The following is a 27,267-nucleotide window of genomic DNA, read 5'->3' on the forward strand; positions in this document are numbered from 1 at the left end:
ACTCTCAGGACCGGAGTCAGATCTGGACGTTTGTTCTCTGACTTGTGCGTTTTGTGTTTTTCACAGTTTGACTCTCAGCACAGTCAGCGAGCCTTTGGCCTCAGCTGTGTGAGATCATGTGCTTAATGAAACCGAAGTGGCTTTTGATTTCAAAGTTCACCAAAAACAGAGGTGTGTGTGTGTGTGTGTTCGTGTGTGTGTGTCCGTGTCCATACGGCACATTTCACACACACCATGTTTTCATGTGACTTTGAATGTGTCATATTGTTGTGTTCTGCTGTCAGCAGCTGCAGAAGGTAGACGTTATGCTGTGAAGTGAAGCTAAAGATTGACTCAGAAAAAAAGGCCGAAGCTGAGTTGTTAGAATTAGTCGTCAGTTAACTACAGCGTCGGTGGTTTGATTTCCAGCAACTTATGTCCAGATGTTGAGGGTCCTTCGGCAAAAAGACTGAACCCCAAATGCCTCCTGATGTGTGTTGGTAGTGAAACATTTCTAGCAGGGCTGGTCTGAATACCATTTACTGTTCTCTGGATATTCGGCCCAATCAATGACGAATATCCAGAATAGTTGGGAGGGGGTGGCGGGTGAGTATTCAGTCCGACTGGGCAGGAGTGAGCGGGCGTTTCTGCCATCAGCAGTCACAGCACTGTATCTGCCATCAGTGTCGGTGGCGGGGCTTTGCAGCTGAAGTGGAGCTCAAATGAATAATTGATTAATTGAAGAATTAGTTGATGGATAAAAAATAAATTTGCAGCTTATAAATTCAACATTTGTCACTTATCAGCCATTCTCTGGGTGCAGCTTCCCAGTGTGAGGAATTTCCTGCTTTTCTTTATTTTACATAACAGCAGACGGAATCTTATTGGCTCTGGACTGGTGGTCGAACTACAACTCTTTGCTTTCAAAATGGTCTAATCATCATTATGGTCTTTAATTTACGCTGATCAGCCAGGACATTAGATCCACAGATGGGTGACGTGAACACCACCGGATACTGCTCTGAATACAGAGCTCTGAAACCTTGTGTCCTGGCCTGCATGTGGAAGCTGCTTTGACACGTATGAGCCATCCATGGTAACAGCACTCCTTCATGGCAGCAGCCTCCCCAGCCACACCGTAATAACTGCTGAGGAGCATGACTCGAGGTATTGATTCGGCCTCCAAACTCTGCAGGCCTCAATCCGAGCAGTCACCTGAAGGAAGCACCTGAACAAAGCCAGTCCACAGAGACCCAGGCTCCGCTGCCAGACACCTCAGAACACCTGAGAGGTCCAGTGTCGATGGCCTGACGGGTCAGAACTGTTTAGTCGACACGAGGGGGATCTACACAATGTAGGCAGAGGGTTTTATTGTTTGTCTGATCAGTGATGTACTGTATTAATGACTTATAAAAGTGTTTTAATTATTTAGCCAAAAATGAAATTATTATTAGTATTATAAAATGTTTAACTAGTAAAGATTCATTAAATCCACGTACTATATAGGATAACAGTGTTGTTGAGACCAGAGTCCTGAAGCTCACCTATTAATGTAAGACCTGTGGCTGGAATCCGATGTGCTCAGAGCGTGGTCTGGACCGCACAGTGCAGGCCACAGATTTAGGATAGAGTAGGACCAAATCCACACACTGGACTTTATTGGCATCTGTGCATTTTCGTTAACTGACGTGAACTCTGTGCTGCATCCAGTCAGTTACCTGGAGGACTACACGCTTAGCTGTGAGCTATTATTATGTCGCACCACTGTGGGTCCTCATGTAGAACACAGGGACAGAAACATGTTGTCACCTCCGCACAGCACATTCCTTCTGTGAATATAAGTCTGCCATACAGTCAGCAGTTCACTGATTGGACCGGTAGATACACTCCTCCCACCAATTCATATGAATGGCAGCTTGTGTTTTCTGTGTTCACACACACACACTCTGCTCTGTGTCAGCCTGAACAGTTATTTTTCACAAAACTCAGGAATGTTTGGTGTCACATTGTCCAACTGGTTTTGAGCCCAACAAACAGCAGACTGTGAGGATTTTTTTCCACTCTGCTCTCAGTCACAAGATGCTCCACAAACAGTCATCTGAGGCTGAGTAATGTGCTGCCGAGGACTGGAAGAGGCTGATGGGTGTCGAGGTTATTTCACTGGACAACAGCAAGTAAAATGTTCAAGCGAATGGTGTACACAGCAGAGCTGATGAGGAGTCCCGAACATGCTAGTTGAGTAATTGTCTGATAAAGTTTTTGGTTGTATAATAAAAAAAAAAAAAAAAGCACACTCTGTTGTCCTTTTTTACTACAAAGCTCCATAAACTGCAGCCAAGTTCCTCCTGGAACAGGTTCATCTTTGTGGTTCTGTTGTATTTTACAAATCAGGAGAGTTGATATCTTTACAAAGGCAGCAGCTGGACAGACTGGATCTCCCAAAGAAAACTAGGGTGTGGTGAAGGCTGAGTGAGTGCTTGGTTAACAGGGTCCTGGACATAAACCACAACATCCAATCTTTCTCCCTGTGTTTACTGTCATAGCTTTAATATTTAATAAGGCATAAAATGCTCCAAAAATATGATGTTTTTTCCCAAACACTTGGACACACTTCTTTTTTTTTTTTAAATATATTTTTTGGGCTTTTGCCTTTATGTAGAGCAGTGGAGAGAGACAGGAAAGGGGGCAGAAGAGTGAGGGAGAGACCTGCAGCAAAGGGTCGTGAGCGGGACTCGAACTCACAACCGCTGCGTCGGGGACTGTAGCCCCTGTTCATGGGTCGCCCGCTCAACCAGGTGAGCTATACGGACGCCCAACACACTTCTATAATTAACACCCGCAAGTGAACAACCACTGATCGATCACCTGCTGAGCTCAACTTAATCAATGAAGCAACTTTCAAAAGAAAGTCACACGGTTCTGAAGTAATCACCAAGAAATGTCATGTTTCAGTCGTCCTTTGTCTGGATTTTTAATAGATGAATTTAAATGATGAATAGTCTAGAAGCTTGAGGGAAAAAAACAGGTTTGTTTTGCTCTGCTGTAAAAATCTTTGTGTCCACAACAGGTGGGCGTTGAAGGTGGTGGTTCCTGTTGCCCATCCTTGTTCTGGCTTGAAGTCATATCTGCATGACTAATTATGAGCAACTAGAACTGCCACCAAACTTCAACTCAGACTGAGGGTCTCCTCAGGAGGAAGAAATCTGTCCACAATGTGTGAGAAGAGCAGTGGAAACTGTGGTCGCAAGTTTTTTAACCGATGGTTGGCAGCATTATCAATCAGTAAGCTGTAGAGGGCACTATTCCGTGTGCCGATGGATGTATTTGTAACACAGACACATGACATTTGCTGTCAAAGTCGCTTGATTATGTCTGTCAGTCAGATATAGGACCGCTAGCACACTCTGACTCATTGTGAGTCTTTACACTCTGGTCGGTCTTTGTCATGGTGCTAGTTGCTAGCTAAATCCAAACAATGCTCTCCGCTTGCCAACTAGACTTCCCATAGTCCGAGGACCACCTCCTCTGGCCGCGACAGCAATAAACAGTGAGAGGCTCCACCTGGTGGAACAACCAGGTACTACAGCTGATCTACAACACATTTACTGACATGCACTTCCCTCGTCTTCTGCCTTATTGGTTAATGTATTTGGTTACCATTGACATCCTGAGTGGAAACAAAGCAGAGCTAATGGATGTACGCTATTCAGCCACGACAATAAAACCGCTGATGTGAATTAATACTGATCATCTCATTACAGTCCAATATTCAGCTGGGAAACTTTGGCTCCTGGGATTTCTGCAGATGTTACTTTGACATGTAGCATCCGCCTAAACATTGTTCCAGACCAAACACACCCCTCCATGGCAACAAGAGCAGCCAGCAGCCTCCCTCAGCAGGACAGCGTGCCCTACCGCACAGCAAAAACTCCTCAGGAACAGCTTGAGGAACACAACAAAGAGCCCAAGGTGTTGCTCCTGCCTCCAGTTCCCCAGATCCTGTTGTCAGGAGACAGACTAACATGGTCAGTTTGCCAGAAAGCACAGGACACCTCAGAGGTCTCATCTTCTTGTTTTGGCACAATACAACGAAAGTGGTTTTAAATTTGTGGCTGATTGGTGGATATGACATAATGTTGTTTTCTTTAAAGATTACACAGTGGAGAAAGGCTGATGTGGACAAGATGTTTAATTCAGTTCAATTCAGTTTTATTAATGTGGAGCCAATTCTTAACATGTGCCATTTCAAAGCCTTCTAAATATTAAACGGTGAAAGCCAACAAATCTAAAGTTTCCTTAGGACTAGATGTGTTTCTGCTGTCTGAATTTCCCAGTTTGACTCCTGAACTGCAGGGACATTAAACTAGAAGCTCTTTCAGTGTGCAGAATCAATCAATTAGACAGATGGATTCCCCGTCTTCTTCCAAGACTCTCCTGAGACACAGTTGCATGGACTTGCACTGTGCAGATGAATAATGGCCGTCCTAATGACTCCTGTGCTCTGATGTAGACCCGAACTCCTCAGCTGATGGCCCAATTGATTTATTTATTTTTTTAACTGGACCTGTTATTTATTACTGTAAGTGACTGGAAAGTGTTTCTAAATTAGTTTCTTACAGTTTTACTGTATGTCTGCAGCTTTTTGTTTGACTTGTATTTTCCAGTGTTGCCCTGCAGCTGTGACCGTCAGCCTGTGTGGCTGCTAACAAAGCGTCACATGAATACCGTTAAAAGACACTTTAGGTGAGCTGCAGGGAACTTAGTGAGGTGACCAGATTCTTTCAGAAGGAATGTGGAACTGGTTTCACAAAGATGGCCTTTGTACTTGCATCAGATGTTAGCAGTGTGTAAACTCCACCGGTGTCTGCTCGGTCCACACTGACTCCAGTTTACAGGTAGCACCAGAAATTTAGCCGGATGAAAATAGTTTAACAGTCATCTCCACGAGGAGTGAACAAGAAGAAAACTAGATTGTTTTTATTGACCGACTCATGGATTTTATTTCCCTGCCCACAACAGCTCTATATGCCCACAGCTAAACCAGAAAGGCTCACACTGAAGCTATAAAAGCCTTGGTGCACCACTGTAGTTGATAGATTTACAACAACCTGACAACCGGAGATTTGTGAGACTCCAACAGCGGCCTGTGGAGATTACTCTTTATCAAACACTTGGATCTAACATTGCAGTCATATTTAAGACGCATGTCTCAAGTTTGTCAGCTGTACAAAGCCGTCCTGCTCTCTGCTGTCTGTAGCACCACTCGTTTTGTTAAATACGACCTTTTTGTTGGAGTTTTGACCTCCTCGGACTCTTTAACTGTTTCTCTTCTCCTTGCACTTTGTAGGTGAAGTGTTGTTGTGTTTCACTCCTCTGATGCGGCGTGTAAATCAGTCTGTCATTGAATGTGACCCATTTCAGTGTTTTTGCAGGAAACTGATCTTTACACCCACCTTCCATTCACTGACCTAGCTTTAGATACTCTGAAGCTTTTCTGTTTTCTAGACGTTCCTCTGTGATGTAGCAGCGCTGCTCGATTTCTCTAAAAGAAAACATTTAGTATTCCCATCTCTGGTACCAACATGCCTCTTGTAGTATAATGCAGGGAACCTTGTGCTTTGTCTGCAGAGTCTTTGTCTGGTTTTCAAACAACATGACGACTCGACTTCAAAAATAATGCAGGCAGAATTCAAACTCAGGAAGCTGAAAGGAGACAGTGAGAATAGGTGGCAGAAGGCCCTGAGAACATCATGTGGTCTGAAGCAGCTGTCGGTTTAATACCGACCGGCTGCTCAAGTAACTTTTGTGTCAATAAGTTTAGTGAAGAAGAAACGTTGTGGTGCGTGTCGGCTCTGCTGCAGTAAGATGTCTGTCCTGCTGGCTGTGAGCAGAGCAGTGTTTCTGTGTGAGCGTACAGTCAGCTGTGTAATAAACGATGAATTACAGGGAGCGACTGAAGCTGAGAGTGATGGCAGGTTGTGGAACAAAGGCGGAAGGAAAGAAACTGATTGCCGTGCTAACATTTCCTTCTTGATAAGCAGCACAAACACAGTGACTTTAATCTGAGCTGCCGCAGCTACAATTTATCCTGAACAGGAAGCCACCGACTTGTCCCAGCGCTCCCAGTGCTCCCAGTGCAGCAGGCCTCAGGGCTTCTGGCCTTTGAATATGTTTAACGTGTTCAGACAGACACTGGGTTGCTCTTTAAAGATTCAGACTAGAGCTGCTGTGATTAACCGATAGAACTGATGTCGCTGCTCTTTGTTTAATTTACAAACTGAAGCGTTTCACTTTGTTGAGGCTTGAATAGAAACTTGGATATCTTCTGGAGTTGCACTTAGTCGGTCTTTTTGATTTATTTTTTATCATCTAGGAGTTTTTAGTTTGACGCCACAGTTTTGCACTTTAATAATAAAATAATAAAACTTCTGTTTGTTTGTCCATTTTGTGATGATTAAACTGTATGTTTGACATGTGGCACATCATGAACTCTGAAAATACTATGTATGAGTAAAATTACTTTTTTAGATTAAACAAGGAATTAGTAATATCCATCCATCCATTTTCTATACACCGCTTAATCCTCATTAGGGTCGCGGGGGGGCTGGAGCCTATCCCAGCCGACTCAGGGCGAAGGCAGGGGAATTAGTAATATAATCAATAAATTAATATATTAAAAAAATACTTGTTCTTGGCAGTCCTAATGCACACCATCAAGATGAACTGCTCCCTGCTGCTGCTTTTTAATGGCTTCAGTTTGAGCTACTTCGTTGTGCTGCAAGTCAGTCAGACAGAGCTCTGAGCTTTACTGTCTTTCATTCATTCATTCATTCATTCATTCATTCATTCATTCATTCAGTACATCGTTATTTTGATTCAAGCTACTTCTGCTTTCTGCTGATCCTTACTGATTTTATTTTAACCGTCTCAAACGTTCACAAGCCGGTTCTCAGAATTGGATTTTTCAGACAGACAAACAATAAAACTCCATTACATCTCAGACATGTTGTTAAAAGCTACAGCTCACCTGGTTGAGCTGACGCCCCATGTGCAGGGCTACAGTCCTGATGTGGAGGTCATGAGTTCCCACATGTCCTCCCCCCATTCTTCTCCCCTACTTTCCTGTCTCTCTCTCTCTCACTTCACTATCAAATAACGTCACAAAGGCCAAAAAAAACTTGAAAAAAAACAAAACATCTCATCTCAGAGTCTACTTCCTGGTCTAAACCATAGATATATATATCTGTGGTCTTAACGACCACCTCTGTTCAACACAGAAAAGAGCAAACAATGAGAAGTGAAGACACTAAACAGAATGATTATCATAATGTTGACTTTACCCCTCTCTACCTACAATTGTGACCTCAGAAAACAAATAGAAGTACTGTGGTGTGGGAGTGAACCTTTATCAGGTCCAATATAACTGGTCTGATAAATCCAGCTTGTCCTGTGGACACCTGTTGTGCTGTGCGGGCTGTATCTCAGCGTGGGCTCCTGCAGACGGGGTCCTCTGGTCTGCTGCTGCCGGCTGGAAACACTGATTTGTGAAGTACGGACAAAGTGAAATGTCAGGTTGGCTTTTTTATGGCTCTGTGTTAAACACTTTGTCATGCACTTGTCAAAGCCTTACATAACACTGATAATGACTCTGCTGATATCCAGCCACGTACATGATGAAAATCTTGGTGCCATCAGGGGCGGGGCCCGAGGTTTGACCTGTGGGACGTCTCTTTGTGTTTTCTCTGGTCAGGATGTTTACACCCTGCTGCTGTCATATTTTTAGATTCCTCCTTCTCATTTACTTTGTGAGGAAAACGCTGCATTCGATGCTCCCTGCTTATCAACGAGCTGCAGACAGCCGCTGTTATCTAACGTGTTGAAGACACTCTCCATGTCTTATTGGCATGCCTCGGCTTTGTGACGCACATACCGTGCTCTCACTCTGCTGAGAATCCCCTTTGTGATTCTCTGTACAGAGAAGCAGTTTATTGCTCTGTAAAGGGGATGTAAAGTAATTTCAGGCTCTTGTTCTCTTCAGTCATGGACCAAGTAAGTCCACATTCATCCAAGAGCGCTCCACAAGCACTGAAGTGTTGTTGCTGTGCCTGTGACGCAGAAAGCCGCAGTTGGTATTTAATATTTAGGATGTAATGATGTGTTCAAAATCAAAATGGCTCTTGGTTTTTAGAATACACTGTCCATCTTTTTCCGGAATTTAAAAACACAGCTGTAATATTCAGTCAGTAATGAAGCGGAGACAACGTGAGTGAAGAGGCTGCGGGTGTCCTGGGAAGGGCTGGAAGGAGATTTATCATTTGATTTTAATTCTTATTATCACATTTTAGTTCAGAATTGATTTAATTAAAAGAACAGGGGCACTTTGGCTCTTTGTCCAGAGCACTTCAGTGTCAGAGCCTCAGGACTCTACATGTCCTATTTCAATCTGATTAAATTTTACCAAAGTGAATGAGGCGGGGTCAATTCACGACCAGCAACAAATACGTTTTAAATTTTTTTTGCAGAAATACGTAGAAAGCCAAATCCAGCCCGTCTGCAGCCACGATGTCTTTTAAGTGATCGACCGAGGTTGTGTTTGAACTACATTTGAAAGAAGTTTTAAATTCAAGACTAATCTGGACTTTCTGAAGACCAAGTAAAGGTAAATACTGCAGATGGATCAAACTCATTGACCTGAGTGAGAAAACTCAGAAACAGGACACGCTTGACTTCAGCCGTCATGTGGCTTCAGATGACATGAATATTTGCTGAACAGAAGTGTAACAGGACAGCACCCTCTCCTCATTGATGGTGCTGCGTTGATTCGCCTGACTGGTTTAGCTGCCAGATGGCAGCAGCTTCAGCTTCGTCCTCATTTGGTTATTTCATTTCCTCTTTAAGGATGCTGTTGACACTAAATGAAAAAACAAATATTAGTCAAAGGAAACAGAAAGCAGGATTTTCAGTGAAAACTGCTCACTGTAAACCTCAGCACCCTGAAGTGTTTGTTTTGAAACCTCTGGGGGCTTTCATTTTGGGTCTCCAGCTGTCAGTCTGCAGGGAAAGTCAGCTGGATCCGACCCCATCGAATCGTCATCTGAGCTGGGCCACCCTCCCTCACAGCCCTGTAGAGCTTGTTAGCTGTCGAAGCTAATTGGGAGGGTCTTCACTGCACAGATGCTGACGCACTTCAAAAGAGTTTCCCTTCAAAGAGCACACAGGTCAGAGTGGGAATAGGAGGAGGAACATGAATAAATTCATGATTTCATGTTAAGTAGTTTGACTCTGAGCTTCCCTTTGCAGAGCGTTCAATCTGGAGAGTTCCCTCTTTGTTACATACTGTGGTTACATATGCTCTCATATGTTTTCATGTTAAAGCTCATCGGTCCTGCTACATTTTGGCCCAGCGTCCACACCACTCCAGTGTCAAAACTGAGACTTCTGGAAACGCTGTCGACTCGGTTTCAGTTTGAAAACTTGTTGCTGTTTAGTCTGGATGGACAGAAATGGAGACTTTTGGAAACAATGCTGCAGACACAGATGTTCCCTTTGTGACGGCTCCAGACTGTCAGTCCGTCTGGTTCACGGTTAGTGACATTAGCTGTGACTACCTGCAGTTAGTTCAACATGGATGAATAATCACAGGAGTTGTTTACCTTGTGTCTATGCTAGCTGCTGTTAAGAAAACCTCTGGTCTTCCTTTTCGGCACTACAGTTTATCTTTCATAGTATTTTCTACAACTAAGCAACCAACCTGCTGCTTTGTGTTTCCACCAGCACCCACCTGCCCAGTGCACATGAGGTTATTTCTGAAACAGAGCTAAAAATGTAAATAATTTTCTGTTGACTTCCGTTGTGATTTCTAAACCTCATGGAGCCTTAATCTCAGCGCGCTACACCAGCTCTGCCCTGATCGCCGTCTCTCAACCTCCAGGTTATACTTGGTTTCTTTACTTCATATTTAGACGTGTGAGATCAGTCCTCAATCCTTATTTTTTATTATTAAACATACATCCTTTTTAGATGCATGTGTTTTTCATTGCTGTGTTGATAAATAGATAAATAGCATTAATTGCTAAATCTCATTTTCTACTGTCCTTTAAAAAGAATAGACCATTTCAGAGTGATGGTCAGAGTGAAGGTTTTAAAAACACACATGTGCTGGTGAGTTGACATGTCGTTCAGCCTTTTAGGTTTTAGATTTATCGACAACAGTCACATATATCTGCAAAACAGTCCTGCTGTCTGCCTGAAGGCCAGATTTAGTACCATCATCCGAGAAGAGTTTAATGTTGAACACAAAACACACACACACACACTAATTTAATACTCAGTGTCTGCCCGACACACTCATCACTCTACCGGCTTTCACAGAAAAACACTCTCACCTTTTAAAAGCTGTAGATGCCTCCCAGTGATTGGATCTAAAGTTTGCAGGCACCAGAAAGTTGTGTTGTTTGCTGCTGCAGAGTTCAGTGTCATTCACAGTGAGCAGGGTCCTGTGGTGTTGAGGTCAGACCAGTGAACACCTGCGACCTGCTGACTCTGCTGCTCATCAGTCAGTAAAAACAACTCAAACTACTCGCTGCTTGAACTTAGAGGACACGTCCGTGATCCATTTTTACATCCTGCCACCAGCAGCACCATCACCATCCATTTCTTTGCCGTCTTGGTGTTCGTGCCTCACCCAATCAGCAGTGACTGATCATCTATATCATTCTGAGTTGTTATTTCTATGACGCTGATTTACAGCAAACACCGCGCAGCTGCAAACATCTGTCTTTGTGCTCACATCACACTAATTGGCTCCAGTTAATGAGCACAACAGAAGGAAACGTGTGATTCACAGATTTAACATGTTTTTTTTTCATCAAATTTACCTGTTTTATAAGAAATTAGTATTGAATGTAAATGTTTTTATGAACAACCTAAATACACATGGAAGCACTTCTACAGTGAAAATTAATTCTGATTAAATGGGGGAAAAAATGGTATCACAACGTCCATTCCCTTTTTTTTGTTGTTTTTTTTGCAGAACTTTCAACCCCATCTGGTGGCCTTCATCACTGGGTGGGGTTTGCTGGGTTGTCATGGAGATGGTCTAGTTGTTATGATGAAATTATGGGAGTTTGATCAGGCCATAACGTGTATATAACAACAGCTAAACGCAAATGATATAATAACCAGCTGTTCATTCTAATCTAAAGTGTCTCCATGGCAACGGAGAAAACTCCACTGATGAAGACCACCAGATGTGACTGAAACATCTGGAGAAGAAGACGTAGGCTGACCTTGTCATAAGAATATTCTGTAACTTAAAATCATGAGACAAATCCTGATCATCATGTAGAAGGCGGATCGTAGATGGCTACGGTGGCCTCACAGAGACAATTCAGTGATGAAAAGCACAAAAATTAAAGGGACAGTTCACAAAATGTTTCAGCTGTGCTGCGTTTTTAGATTTGCTGCTTGTTTCCTTTCATCAGCTGGAACAATGTGGGCTTTAATCAACCTGGTCCTCATAGTGTCACCCCTGAGGCTGACCAGAACCACCAGAGTCTGATGTGTTCATACACAGTGAGGCAGCTGCGAGTCTGTTTCAGTGTGTTTGGGTTGTGATCACTGTGAATCAGGACTCTGCAGTGATGAACAGACTGAGCCTCAGAGCCTCAGGCTGTAAACAGGATTATTGAATGTCTGGACGCTCTCCAGATGTTGCTGCTGTGTTTGGTTCAGATCCATCTTCTCTCTGGTGCCGTTCTTCAACTTGAAAAGGACAAGAAGGACGAGGACTTGTCCTCTGTGCTGCTTTGTACTTCCTCCTTCCACTTCTTTGTCTCTCTGCCTTCATCCCCTGCCCTTCGTCTAATGGCAGGAAGCCCTTGTCAACAGGCACAGCGATTGGCTGATTCAAAATCCCTTCAAAGATTAACTGATGATCACAATTAGTCAATAAACGATCTGTACCAACTAATACATTAATTGTCAGGCTTTTTCTAATCATTTCAGGGGAGTCATAACCACGACTGTTTTCTTAACGAAGTCTCTCTCAAGTCGAAGTGCTGCTAACTCAGCTGTTCTTGACAGAGTTGATGAGAATACAGTTCCTGCTGAGGATCAGGAGATGAGCAGGTGGAGGCTGTGCTCAGTGATGATGGACAGTCACAGTTTGGTTGTTTTCTGTCTCACTTTGAGGCTTCACAGCATCTGATTAATCACCTGAGCATTCAACTAATCACTTCTCTTCCAACATCCTCAGTGTTCAGGTTGGATGGATTTCTGGCAGGTGAGAGACTTTGCTGGGCTGTGCTGCCGTTCGGGCAGTTCCACCGTCTGATTTCCCTCCTGGTTACTGTCGCTGCATCATTATGTACTGCAGTGAGCTCGTTTTAATATAACTACGTTGGATTGTTGCTGAAACTGTAGCCCTGAGACTGCTGTGATATAAAACTGAACTTCACTGCAGAACAGACTGAACATATTGTCTTTAGCTTTTTCCTCTCACTTCCTCTTCATAATAGAATTTTGCCTTTGCTTTTTTCTGGAGGATAAAGTTATCTTGTCTGAGTAAACTTTAGTGGAATTATCATGGGATGTAACTGACGCTGATCTTCCTGCTTACGTACAGTTTGAACCTCTCAGTTCGACCAGCGAGACCCTCGGGTGCTGAAGCTCTGACTCAGATGTGTGGTGAGAGTTGAGCAAACATACAAGACCAACAACTTGACACAGTATTCGTCCAGAGAACTTTAAAGGTCAGCCAGAAAGGAATGGAGATCCCAAATGCAGTTACTGAATTGCAGTTTCTGCATCTGCTTTTTGGCTGACTTGAGAATAAAGGCCCAGACGGAATTGTGTAAAAATATGTTGTATGTGGAAATCTCAGAGTTTTTGCACTGAAATAAGTTGTTTGTGTTTTCTTCCAATCTGAAATGTTCAGTCTGCAGGTGTGTATGTGCGAGCTCTGAAGGCTGAAGTTGCAGTCACAAACATAAATACACAAACTTTATTGTACAGTACATTTTCTGACACCCGTCCCTCCTGCTCCGCCTGATCTGCTAATATGTTGTTAATTGGTTGAATTTTCAACATCAGTGAATGGATTAAAGTTGATCATTAACAGCCCTGTAGTTAAAGGCTGGAGCTGCACATCCACCGTGCAAAGGTTGTAGCCAAGAAACACAAATGAAACTAAGAAGATCCAGGCTGAGAACAATGTGTCTGCAGATAAATTCACCAGCACACAGCTGGTGGGTCATAGAGGAGCGTGATTACTTCAGAATGAATCTATTGTATTTTGGGAAGATTCCTCCACAGTGCACCTATAAGTGGATGTGCTCGTGGTGCTTTCCATCCAAGTGGTCATGAAGTTTGGCTGGAAGTTTGGCTGCCAAAAAGGTCGTTTGGCCTTGAACACTATTCACTGTGTTAACAAGCTTTTCATATCAGAAGAGTCCAAATTCTAACCTAACAGAGAGCAGTCCATCTGTTTTCTACTGAAACATTCAGGTAATTAGATGTAGTGTGACCACACACACACACACACACACACACACACACACACACACACACACACACACACACACACACACACACACACACAGTACAATAGACAGTGGGGCCTCAGTCAGGTCGACTAAACTGTCCACTCATGCAGCCACTCAGTCAGGAATCCCAGGAATGAGCTGTCTGCATTAAACCATAAAGTTTGTGTGTGTGTTCGTGCAGCTGTGACGGTCGGTGCACACTGAGCTGTTTTCTGGTTTACATGTCTGTTCCTTATTTGTGTCACTGCACAGATTCAGTTCTGTTTCCACCAGTTTATCAGCAGCATCTCTGTGCGACTAGCTGGTAAAGCCGGTCTGTCCTATGGATCCGTTAACAGAGCTGAGAGTGTATCACAGGTGGACTTAGTGTTTTGGTAAATCTAAAAGTGTGACCTGTCAAATTTTAGTTTTTATGTGGTCTAGTGTGCATATTTCTTGGTGTAGCTAATACATGTTTTCAGCTTGCTGTGCTTAAAAACTCAAAAATCTGAAAGTTGAGCTGGCTTTGGGCTCTCTTGTGTGTGTGTGGGTTTTTTTTGTGCAACTTTATTTTGTAACACCCAGACCCGATAACTACAGTGCACTTTCTTTGACCTGTTGACAGCAAAAAGATGTTTCCATTTGGTTGAAAATGAGGCAGCCACAGTCCTTCCTGATCCAGGAAGTCTTCTTTCAGCTGTCCTGATGTCTTGGGTTGCTTTGGCTCTTTTCAGTAAATATCTTCACGGTTTCGAGTCCTTGCACTCAGAGCTCCACTTCTTTGGTTCAAACTCCCAGTACAAGTCTAGAAGGGTAAGATTCTTTGGACTCTTTGGTTTTCTCCCAGTTTAACTGTCCAGGCTATACACGGATTTCTGCTTGATGGCTAGTTACCTTAACTGTGTGACACTTTGCCTACAGAAGTTAAGTGTCTGGTGTCTTTGGAAATGTTATGATCTGTAATCAGGAATCAAAATCACAGCTCTGTGTGTCTGAGCAAAGTTTGGGCACCAGTATGAGTTTGAACTGACTGTCCAGTGAAGTTTAAGAGGCTGGAAACTCTTGAAACAGTCCCCACCTGTGTGGCTTTCTGTGATGATGTATAATTTACCAATAGTGCAATGATTCATTGACTATTTGATTAGTTGTCGACTGTTAAAATAATCTGCCACTATTTTGATATTACATTCATCAGTTTGAGTAATTTTTTTTAAGAAAACAAAGTGATGATTTATAATTATAGCTAATTAATGTCATCACTGCTGTTGTGTGTAAATGTGCAGCTCTCTCATCTGGACCCTCCTCCTATGTGATGCTGCAGGTATTCAATAAACTCAGAGGAGAGTTTCTCTGTGGGGTTTTTGGTGCTGAACTGTGGAAGAAGGATTCTCTCAATCACTTCACACAACTCAAAGCACTGTTGTTTGCTTTCCTTTATGTTAATGTGATGGTGCAGTTCAGACCCATGTCAGGTTGAAGTGATTTGGAAATGTTACACGGTCACGTGGTAAGATCACTGTTGCAGCTTTTACAGAAAAGTGGGCAGAGGGCTCACTGAGACATGAAGCCGACATGTTGAGATGCCGTCAGACTAGCAGAGAAGGGAGTGCAGCTCTGAGTTCCTCGCACAAAACAATGCAACACATGCAGGGACAGCATTTGTTTGGTACACGTGTGCTGAATCAAAAGTCCCATACCGTTAATTTTTTGTCTAGGTACGTGTACCATTACAGCCCGACTTAGCTGTATGACTCATGTTATGGTGACATAAACATGGTAACACAGTCACGTTATGGGGGATTGCCTCCTTTTGGGGACAGAAAAGCAAACCCTCATGACATAGATCAGTACATTTCATGGCGTAGGCTTATTTTGAGGGTAGTGTTAGGGAAATGTTTTGGGTACGTCTCCAGGAAATGAATGTAAGTCGACACAATGTCCTCAGAAGTGCTGGAAACACATCGCTGTGTGTGTGTGTGAGTGAGTCCACACCTCCATCTCTCTGCAGTGTGGGGATTTCCTTTTTCCACTCTGGTCACATGACTGCAGATATGGGTGTGGTCTCCTGCATTCCTGGCCTCGCTCTCTTCCCTCTCCTGTTACTGTGTCTGGCATGCTGCGACACTCTCCCTCAAACACACACTCTCACACACACACACACCGCTGTCTAGACCGAGCACACACCGGCTGAGCGTCGAGTGGTTGACGTGCCCTGCATGTGGAAATGTCTGTGTGAAGTCACTGTGACACGATTCAGCGGGTCTGTGAGTGTGTGCGATTGGTTGCTGTGTGCAACAACAAAAAAAAAAGTTGCTGTGTGTGTGGAGGGTGTGGCCAGCAGTGAGTTTGCATAGTGGGATTGTGTGTCTGAGTGGAGGGCGGTGCAGGCTGCTCCTTTAGTATGCAGAGCAGGTGTGTCTGCAGAGGCACCGAGCAGAGATGGAGGAAGAGGAGGGAGGATATCACCATCCAACACAGGGTCGATGGAAGATAATGAACAGAGAGCGAGGAATCCAACTGTTTTCATGACCTGTTACTGTGGCTGTGAGAGGAGATGTTTCAAATACTCATTCACATCAATTTTTCATATGCCGGCACTCGTCCCCAGACAAAACACAAAAACATGTCGGCGGCGGCGGCGGCAGGACAATAATTAAAATATCAAATAAAAGATCAACAAGAGTCCAAGTGTTCAGGCTCAGTCCGTCTCAGGTAGTGATGTCGTTGCCCTGCCTCAGATTTTGGAGTTTACTTATTTGTCAGGGATGCAAAACTAAGTTCTGTACGATAGTTTAGTAAAATATTGAGAATTGTTATGTTTTTCAGGCCTGGGATTATTTATTTTTTCGCTTTTTTACCCTCAAAAAACATTTTAAGGGTTCAATATCTCCAGAAATAAAACTCCCAGAGCCATGAAATTTGTAAAGACGCAAACTTGTTTCCAGCAGAGCTGAATGATTGAATGGATCCAACAGAGAGCACATCTTTAACGTTTGGCTCTTGAAAATGGGGGAAAAGGTGCAAAATCTCTAAATAACAGTTTGCAAAAGGTTCCTGTAACTGTATATCTATGGATGTATTCATATTTCCTGCTAAATATAGTGTTTGGGTTGACATTTCTGCAACTTTTGAGTCCCCTCAAGTCCAGCAAGACATGAATGCCGTTTTTAGCTGTTTAATCAGTTCAGTCCGGTTGAACTCTGACATGTGAGGTCACTGAGGTTCTCAGGGGTTCATCCAGTTAGACACAAGTGTTGAGCCTGACCTGCGACTCCAAGAGTGTTGCTCTAGTTCTTGTTTTACAGCTTTATGGAAAATGATCGAAGCAGCAGAGGAGCAGGACGCTGATTGGATGGAGTGAGTTCAGGGACAAACTAGTGTTTGATAAGAAGCTGTATAATTTACAGCCTTGTGGGCTCCTGGTGTTAGCCTAGAAGTGTTAGCTCCAGCTTTTCATGTTTACAATTCTACTGAAGCTATTTCTGCCCCCCTGCTTTCGGACACACCACCTGAGCAAATGTCCTCAGATACACTTTGGTCTTTGGTCAGCTTCAGCCTGTGATCTGTTAACCCCAACCTTCACCTCCTCCTCCAATAAAATCTAAACCTTATCAGTTTGTACTCAAACTGAAACTCAACACAGATCACGATTATAACGCACATCTTTAAACTACTGCTTTACCTATAATTTACATTTTGCAGATTATTAAACACATTTTCAGTCCCATCAAACATCAAACCTGATGACACAATAATCAGCTGCACTGTAAAAAAAATAAATGCTTGTTTGAAATATTTCAGGGTTTAGAGAGCCATCTTTATATGTCAGCCACAGACAACTATTGTGTAAGTGCTTGTTTTATGTTGTTGTTTTTTTCATTAAAATACACTGAATTAGTAAATTAACAGAAACCAGCACGTGCCGTGTTTGAGGTACATGCAGTTCTTTAACTGTTTTTTTATTTATATTATTTCTGGCAGGCAGATTTTCACTGTTCTTCCCAGATGTTTTCAGCGTGTGTTTTATTTGCGTCTACGCATTAACAGACAGAATGTTAAGTTAAGAAAAGTGCTGAGAGCCATGAGATAATACATCTGAAAAGCATTAATAATGATGATTTTATCACATCTACACGTCACAGTTTGCTCTCCAGCTGTTTCCACACTATTGACTGTATTTCACAGCGTTTTCCATCAAGCGGACTCGGTTGGTAGCTCCTCGCGCGGACCTTGATATGTGTTGGGAACCCTGTCGCTGTTCAAAGACGTTCTGTGGCGTTGGATGTGAATGTCGCCCTTGATCTCTCTCCTGTTGACCCTCCTGAGCCGACTGTGCAGCTGCTGGGTCTCTGCTGTTCACAAACATCTCACGTTGTTTGTTTCTGGTGTTCACTGATGCAGCGGACACATGCGATGCTCACAAAGCTGAAAAATAATCTGCAGCTATTTCACTGATTAATTGTCTGAGTCAGTAAAACCTCAGCCCTCGTCTTCTCCCAGCTCCTCCGTTGCTTTTCACTGATTTATGTGACAGTCAATCTAATTCGTGCTTGGACTCTGAACTGTGATGTACATTTTTCACTCACTAATTCCTTTTCTTACAGACTGAACAATCACTAGATGAGTTTCACCCACAGCTCCTGATACACCTGTTCAACTCATTCTTATTGGCTTTGTTAAATGAAACTCTCCCGTCTTTGCTTTTGGTTCAGCAGGACGACATCTTCTCAATGAACTGCTGCTTATAATGCCAGCATTATGTACCACTTCTAAGATGATCAGTTTTTTATTTGTTATATAGGTTTTTGTGGCTGGATTATTCCTTATTTTGTCTGATTGGACAAAACAGTCAATACTCATTCAAACAAAGAAAATCTTCTGTTCGCTGTGGATATTGTCGGTATTTCTTTTCTCATTTATCGCTTTCAAAATAACTTTTTTGACTCACCGTGTTTCCCCCTAGTGTCGCCACCACAGGCACATACTTTACATCAGAGTCCCCATTTGCTCTTAATATAATAATTTTAGCAAAATGAATTAAAGTGTTTGAGTCATAAGTCTGAGTTGGACAAGAGCCTCACTGCTCAAACTCTGTCTGACCCAGGAGTCACGCAGTATTTACCGTCACCATGGCAACCTGTACCTGTTGTTAGAAACACACACACACACACACACACACACACACACACACACACACACTCTCTCTCTTAATGTCTTTATCAAGCTTTCTGCGTTTAACGCCTCGTTTACATTTAAGTCTGATTATTCTTCTGAGTTTGAGGCGACCTGAAGTTTAACCGACTGCTCGCTCTGTGACAGTAAAACGATAGAATCGAAACACTTACGCATGTTTCAAGGTACACGACAATAATTTTAAGACAACAATAAAAAACATACAGCGACGCATTTAATCTTGTCAAACAGTAAGAGGCTCCACCTGGTGGAACAACCACGTACTACAGCTGCAACATGCATGTCCTTCATCTTCTGCCTTATCGGCTACTACAATATTAATCTGTTAATTATTAATGGCAATTAATTGATTAACCACTGAACAACACCATACTGGGTGGAGTTTAGATTGAGCAACATTATTCTAACTGTCTAACAAACACAAAGGCGGTTTAGCATCAGAAGTGGCGCCACAGCTTATTCAGAAGTTGCACTGTCCAGTTAATCCGACTTCATTCATTCTTGATCTGTTGAAAAAAGCAAAAAGGTTTTTCTAAATGTTTTAATGTGATTCTATTCAGTCTGCTGCATCCATGTATCTCTGACTCCTGATAATAACAACATGATGGATGTGATGTTGGTGTGCATGAGTCATTCTGCTGCTTGGCTTTGTTTAGATTAACCAAATGTAGTGCACTGTGTGCTCTGCCAAAACACACATTATGGCCTTGCTGAGGCAGATTGTTTCAGAAACTGTTTACATGTGAGAAGACATGCCTGCATGTTTATGTATTCAGGTGTTTTCTGAAACATTTTCTCTCTGCACCGTAACACCAGAATAATAGAAAATGTCATCCTGGCATCGGCTGCACCGCGCAGACACATTTCTGAGACTGTAGTGAATGTTCATGACTAATTCTGCAGATACATCCAGACCCTCCTGAGCAGCAGACCGTCCTCTGCTGATTCACCCACACACACACATTTAGCAGTTAGCTCTTCATTGCCTTTTTAGTCATTTCTACACACACACACACACACACACACACGGGCTTATCATATCTCACACACACATGTATAAGCTGAGTGGCTGGCAACATGGCGACTGCAGCCTAATTTAATCTGAAGTCAGTAAGTAACTGATAAGATGGACAAAGAACAGACGCACTGTGTCTCCCACACTGAAACTCTGCTTGTCTTGGGCCTCATAGATGCTCCGGCTATATATAGAGAGAGCTGAATCCTGACATCATGTCCTGTCTGTCATCTATAGATCGCTTCAGTGTCTCATGACTTTACTTCTGTTCTCTTTGTGGATGAGTTGGTGGACTCAGTGTGGCTTCATTTCACTCATCAGGCACAGAATTCATTTCAAAAGTTAAGTTCCAGTTACGCCTCTTTAGTTTTTGTCCTCTGTGTTGTAGACAGAATAGTTAACAGTTAAGTTATTATTAACCAGGTTTCAGAAATCGGTCTGTTTTTGGCATCGATATAAATCAAGACAGCAAGTAAAAAATGTAATACAGCACCACAAAGTCCCACCTCCAAAATTACCAAAAGCTGGTCATTATAGCCTTTGTAAAGAAGGATTTATTGCAGGTGTTGCATTAGTTTTAGCTAACTGTCCCTCCAGTTGTTTTTTGCTCATTGATCCAAAAAGAAAACTCACACTGTTATCATGTCTTTATATATAGACACAGGTTGTTGACATGCTGGTTCCACGAGCGAAGGAAAGGAGAGAAACACTGGAAAGGAAGATTTGGTTGCAAAAAGGAAATTAGGTTCTCTGTCAGCAGTGTGTGCAGTTACCACCACACGAGGCAACTCAGCTAATTAGTTTGACCATTTAAATCAACAGCACGAAGCTCTGGATGACGAGACGGATCTGAATGACATCCAAAGCACAAAACTACTTCAGATGTCTTTCATGTTTCACCATATGAGAAAGCTTCCAAACAGCTTTTTTCCACTTTTTATGTATAAATATTTATAAAACATCATTTTTTTCCAATATCATGCAGCCCAAGTAGGTGGAAATCTTTCATAATCAATAATCTGTGTGTAAGGTTTGTGTGCTGCATGTGTGTGATGTGTAAACAGGTTCAGGAGGATCATCTGATGCATGTTGACCAAAGACGGTTCGATCAGACCTGCAGTTTGTCACATCAGAGCCAGTTTTCATGCAGAGACTCAGTCTGAGCTGCTTGTTTGTAGAGATGATCACAGTCAACAGTGCAGAGAATGTTCCTTCATCATCCAGCTCTGCCGTTCGGTCCGACTCACTGCTTCTGTCATTTATATTTTCAATTTGTCTGCAACTCTTTCATTAATAGTATAAAGAGCATTTGTTTTTTGACGAGGACAAGTGGACATCTGCTCCTGTCGTGTCCTTACAAACATGTTGACTGAATTTTTGTGTAGTTACGGTAACACAGCTCGATCACATCTCCATCACCAGTCATTCCTATGGAGGCTCTGATTGGCTCAGCACACAGCAGACCTCAAAATTAAAAGTAATAATGGTCAAAATGAAACCATAAAAGCCACATACTACATCTCCCGTGTGTGATGATCAGCTGTCAGAGCTTTTCTCTGTCTCTATTGATTTGTGTCTTTTCAAATAGTTTTTCTTTTCTCTCTCTCACACATGAGGGATGGAAACCACAAAGGACTTTGCTGATGGGAATCACTTCGATCAGTTCAGTCACATCAGCGTCAGTACGTACAGCAGCGCTGTTTCCAGCTCAATAGTTCATCCTGTCTGTTGCTGCTAAAATCAATACTAAACTAGCCTATACAAGTTCTGCACAAAGGAGTAATAACTCAGCAGCTTTTCATTATGACTGAGTCATCGCATGGTGATTGTTTGTGCAGCGTTGGGTCTTTTAAAGCGCTTTAAGGAGGATGTTACTCAGTGTCAATCACAGCTGAACAGCCGAACTCACCAGTGAAAAGCTCCACTGATTCAGTGAAGTCAGTTCATTTAGTGTTTGTTCTTCTGTCAGAGAGTATGCCGACCTGGAAAGAGGGGGTGTGTGTGTCTGTGTGTTAGTTCTATTAGCTCGTTTGTGTGACAGTCAAAGAGTTTCTCATTAAAGCAGAGCAGCGCATACACACTGAGTCACATGGCAGGCAAGGAAACTGGTGTGTGAGCTGAGCAGGTGTGTCAGTAAGGTCTAAAGGCAGGAATGCTCACCTTTGGACTGAGCTGGGTGTGGTGGTGTGGTTAACAAACAATATGTGTGTGTGTGTGTGTGTGTGTGTGTGTGTGTGTGTGTATGTATGTTCTGTTTGTGAGGCTCCACCCAGAATCTCTGGATTGTGTAGTTTTTTCTTTCACAATTCTCCTTCTCCTGTTCCCACAGTTTGTGAATAAAACATCACAGTCCTAGACTAAACATTATTAGAGTCAGATAAAGTCACATTTTATATCATGTTTATGGGGTTTTAACCAAACCAAACCAAACATTCATTCATCATGAAAAAAAGCAGCTCGTTAAACAGCATCATATGATAATAACAATAGATAATAATAATCCTAAAACTTTTCTGCATTACTGAAATCCATCAGACACATTAAAAACAGCATGCTAACCACTTGTGTTTCTTTAAAATGAATCTAAATAATTAATGTTGAATTATGTACCTATTGGGTTTGTTCTAATGGGATAGTCTTCTTGGTGCCTGGATTATTAAGTAATCTCATTATCTATAATTAACAAGTTCCATCAGAATGACATCAGCAACTATTTGTGTCATAAAGTACAACAAACAGGGTGTTCATTTCACTCCTCTGTTGTCTTACTGTATTAACGATGTGACTCCTGGTTAGATAATTACTGGAAGCAGAGAGATGGCAGCCGTCCTGCTTTGTTTCAGGTCTTCTTTATGCATTCCTGAAGTGAATCAGTATCTCAGACATGAAATTACCTCACACACGATCTGGAACGGTCGTGTGTTCCTCTGGGTTAATTAACATTGTGGAGATCATTAAAAGACATTTCTGAAATATAAATACAGAGTGGAGTAGAGACGGTCAGCCTGTGTCGCTGGTATTTGTTTCAGGTTGAACTCATTTGCATCTTAGAGAGTCATGTGGAATTAGCCATTAGTATAACACTTTTCATTTCATTTTCCAAAACAAGTCAGAGTGCTTTTGTATAGTTATTTGTTTATTTATTTTTAACAGAAGCACAAGAAAGACAAACAATACTTGACCTGCAGCTTGACCTCACTGTCCCATAAACATCATGTTGTAAATGCAGGATGCAGTACAACAAGTGAAACCCAGTCACAAATACACACAGACAAGGAAACACGTGAGGCAGGACCGGGCAGAACTCAGAACAGCAAAGTAACACAGTCGTAACACTGAAGTGATAAAAGACAAAACAGGTTGAAATTCCAAAATGTATAGAAAAAAAACAGAGAAAACAATAAATAACAATAAAAAATGTAGTAAATAAAATCCAACACCGAACTAAAAAGGACAGCCCTGCATTTTAAAAAAACACTACGCTGAGTATAAAAACAGAAGAATGCCTCACTGTGGGTTTTTGTTCTGACTGTTGGTTTAATTAAAAGGCCACTACCAGCAGAACGAGGGTTCTAAACAGGAAGAACCAAGAGCACAAAGAGCTTTATAAGACAAAAGGATCATAAAATCAATTTGAAGGCAGACAGGTATCCAGTGTGGAGCCTTTTAAACTGGTGTCATGTGACGCTGACTTTCTGGTCTTCACCAACACACCTGCTGCTGATGAGGTGGAGATATAATGTTCTTGGATGGGCAAACATCGGAGCAGATACTGAAAAAACATTTAAACACGAACACTGTGACAAAATTGTTGTCTTTTGAATTTCTAAAATTATAAATGTAAAGTGCTGGTTTGGTCTGTGTGTGCGTGTGTGCGTGTGCGTGTGAGTGTGTGTGTGTGTGTGTGTGTGTGCGTGTGTGCGTGTGTGCGTGTGTCATGTCTGTGTTCAGATTTGACTGAACCCCCCTGAAGCGTAAGTCATATTACTTTTCAACAGTGTCGCCGCGGGGACGCGCAGTTCCATCTGTTAACCAGGTGCCAAATGTTGCACAACAAGCCAGCTGAAGCTCCCAATGTTACATATTCATCATCCGAACCAAGAATCAAAATGGCTGTAAGTCCGCCTCCGACCCTCGTTTAGAGAAGCACTGACCTAAACAATTGGCTGGGAAACATAAACCACAAACCAGCACTCAGTAAAGGCCTGACCCCTGCACCAGCGCTGGTACTGAACAACGCAGGGCGGCCTTTGATGTGCACTTACATAATGTGTGGTGATGGGCTGGAATGCCACAGTTTGGCCACACACACTCTCTTTGACACTCACACACACCGGCCCAGTGGAGTTCTTCCATCTCATTGGTCTCTGGTCCTCCGCTGCGTGTTGATTGGCTCTCAGAGCTGCAGTGCGTTCATCAGTGACCTGTGGGTCTTCATCTATGAATCCGGCTTTGTGTCCACTCATTGTGCTAAATTAGTTCTCCCAGCACCGCTGGTCTGACTCTTGATTATAGGATCTGATCTTCTCTTGATTTCACTATAATTAAATCTGTGGTCTAATGTTGTTTTTACAGCTTCGCAGTCTGTTGATGAATTCAAAGCCTTCATCATTTACTGGAAATGTGTTTGGCTCGCTGTGCAGCTGTGCACATACACACACATTCAGAGAGGATTTATGGATTTCCTGGGTTGCAGAGGGGATCCTGAACTGTCCACAGGATACATGAGGTTCTCAGTGTTTCCATGTGACAGTCCAGTGAAAGGCTGGTTGACTTTTTATGAATGCAGTTTTCATTATTATCGTCAGCTCTGCTCCCTTTTAGATGTTTGAACTGAGTGTTGCTGCCGGTCTGTTGGTGATGCTGCTTTTTGATGTTGTAAATTATGACTCCTTCATAGATAAAAGACTTTTTGATTTTGATTCTTTTAAATTGATGGTGTTCTGTCCACAGCAGAGTCAGAGACCAGCAGCAGATGTTCAGTGAGAACAGATATTTATCAAACAATCATGAGTCTCCAAGGAGCAGCACAAACTGATAATCAGTTTATACGATAACGACCTCGGTGATTCAGGAGACTCCTCTAATAATCTGAGAGGAGAAACTCTTCCCTAATTGGCCAAATTAGTCTCTATGCTATTAATTAGGAAAAAAATCAGTGGGAGTCCTGCACTGATCTGCCTGCTGATTCTGGAAATCTTTCTTCTGTTTTCTTCTGCAGCGCGAGGCCAGTGGAACATGTTTGCTCCCCTGTGAGAGTGCACTACCCGCAATCCCTGCAAACTGATACCATAGTCAACGTTTACTTAATCACTTTAACAAAGACGCTCAGAGGAACCTTACTGCTGTGAAGAGGACTACCATGGCCAACGACACAGCAGACCACCCTCCGGGGAATTCGGTTGCCGAGGGCAACCATGACGGGGACTTTGGGGTGACCGTGACGGAACTGAGGAGCCTGATGGAGCTGCGGAGCACCGAGGCCGTCAACAAGATACGGGACACTTACGGAGATGTGCAGGGAATCTGCCGCCGCCTCAAAACATCATCTATAGAAGGTAAGACCGCTCCAGTACACCGAACCCACACATACTACACTTCATCATTTATGTCTATACAAGACCAAAAGCTTGGAAATAACTTTGTTCATTGGACTCCTCCTGTGAAGATGTTGTGCTGCGTATAGTAATTAAACAGAGGACATTCCATGAACATCAGTAAGTGCCTTCCACCTGTCCCCCTCACTGTCAGATGATCTGATCAAATGTACAATAACCAGGCAGAATGTTTTGAATAGAAATACACGGTATTGGTTATAAAATACTGAAAAATATGTCACAGACATTAAACTGCTCCAGTTTTACTGTTGACACTATGATACACAATACTGATGCTCAGAATTGGTTTTACAAATAAATGGTGCTGAATATAAACCAGATTACAGGCTGGTTGCAGTTTTAAACAGCTCAAATATGTTGTCAGTACTATTAGTCCGACATGCGTCAGTGTATGAATGCTGTTGTTGTGAGGATGACAGGAAAAGATCAAACAGTTTGTAGTCAGGATGCTTCACACGTCCTGGGAGCCGAGATCCACTGCTTTAAACAGAAACCTTTTCTACAAATCAGTCAGTTAAACATTCAGGTAAACCATCGGTGAGGTTGATGAACCAACAAATCAAAACTGAAACCTGCTCCTCAGAAGCTCCAGGTTCTCTATATCAGTCAGGTCCTGGTGTTAGATCAGCCGCTGCAGCACCTGTTCAAAACGCTCCTGGTGGATCAGACTGGCTGCTCAGCCTCCAGTATTCTCAACATCATCGACCAGCCGCTCATCCAAACTACTCCACACTCAACACTGACGGCTGTGGGTCATTGAAACACTAAAACTCTGAGAGGGAGCGTGAACACAAACCCTCTCTGCATGGCTCTGACTCTCATGCAGTTGAATTATTTTTATAGAATAATCTAACGATTGATTTTGTGAATGTACAATTATTGTAATGACTAATTTATCAATTTCTCTTGAGATTATTTTTGTATTACTAGATTAATATTACAATTAATTTACTAGAAATAAATGGTTTTTTTTTTCAGTCCTCTCATCATCATATGTGTTTTCCATGTCACTACTGTGTTATGATGTTAATTATATGGACGTCATTTAGTAGCATCATATTTGTCACATTTCTGATCAGAAAAGAAATTGTGTTCATCAGCAGCGTTTCTATCTGCAGATTATTCTATGGGGGAATGCATGCTTTGAGAGGGCGGAGTCCTCTTTGTGACGCACTGTTGTCATAACAAATGGCGCCATTGCGTCTCTGTGTCGTTGCAGCCCTACTGTGGTCACTGACGGCCTTTAAATGTATCTCAAGAAAGTTTGAAGTGTAATGGATCTGCAGGTGTTGAGATATGAGAGAACTCAAACACTCACATATAAATCAAGGATTCTCCCGTGGATTTATTAGCAGGATGGACCAGTGTGAATGAATTTAGTGGTGGCTGGACGGCAACTGCAGCCAAATGAATCTCCCTTTCTCCCCTCTCCACTAACCAGGAGAGAACCTACAGTATGTAGAAACACAACAGGCTCTTTGTACAGTCAGTGTTGGTCTGCTCTGGGCCACCGTAGAAAAATAGTCTGGCTCACCACATATAGATTGTAGCTGTTAACCCTCCATTAAGGTGGTGGGACACAGGGTCAGGGGTGTGTTTAGACCTTTAGACCGTGAAACCCACCTGATGTTTATACGTCACTAATGATGATCAGCACGGGACTCTCAGTTCAGGCTGTGCAGCTCTACAGGTCACTGTGGTGTAACTGCTACAGCAGTGTGTTGATGGAAATGCTGCGGTAATTGTGTTCAGCAGACACACAGATCAGGAGGTGACAGGTGTCATACGGGCAGGTTCGGCTAAAGATGGACGAACTCCTTGTTTAGTGGTGATAGATGATGAGTTTGGATTTCAGTCAGAGCTCCGTGTGAGACCAGAAAATGGCTGACATGCTGCTGTTTGTTACTTCTCTCTCCCTCTTTCATCCTTTTATCCGTGT

General features: G+C 42.7%; 1 protein-coding gene across 1 annotated transcript in view; it reads left to right on the forward strand.

The window, feature by feature from the left end:
* Positions 1–27,267, forward strand: part of LOC103364223 (plasma membrane calcium-transporting ATPase 1-like) — a 58,188-nt gene that overhangs the window by 15,802 nt on the left and 15,119 nt on the right. The window contains exon 2 of the mRNA XM_008291272.1: positions 24,932–25,268. Within this exon, the coding sequence (XP_008289494.1) occupies positions 25,073–25,268 (196 nt within the window). The 5' untranslated portion in view covers positions 24,932–25,072. The remainder of the gene's footprint in view (positions 1–24,931; positions 25,269–27,267) is intronic.

This window comes from Stegastes partitus, unplaced genomic scaffold (genome assembly GCF_000690725.1).
Source record: "Stegastes partitus isolate 25-593 unplaced genomic scaffold, Stegastes_partitus-1.0.2 Scaffold728, whole genome shotgun sequence".
Classification (NCBI taxonomy): Eukaryota; Metazoa; Chordata; class Actinopteri; family Pomacentridae; genus Stegastes; species Stegastes partitus.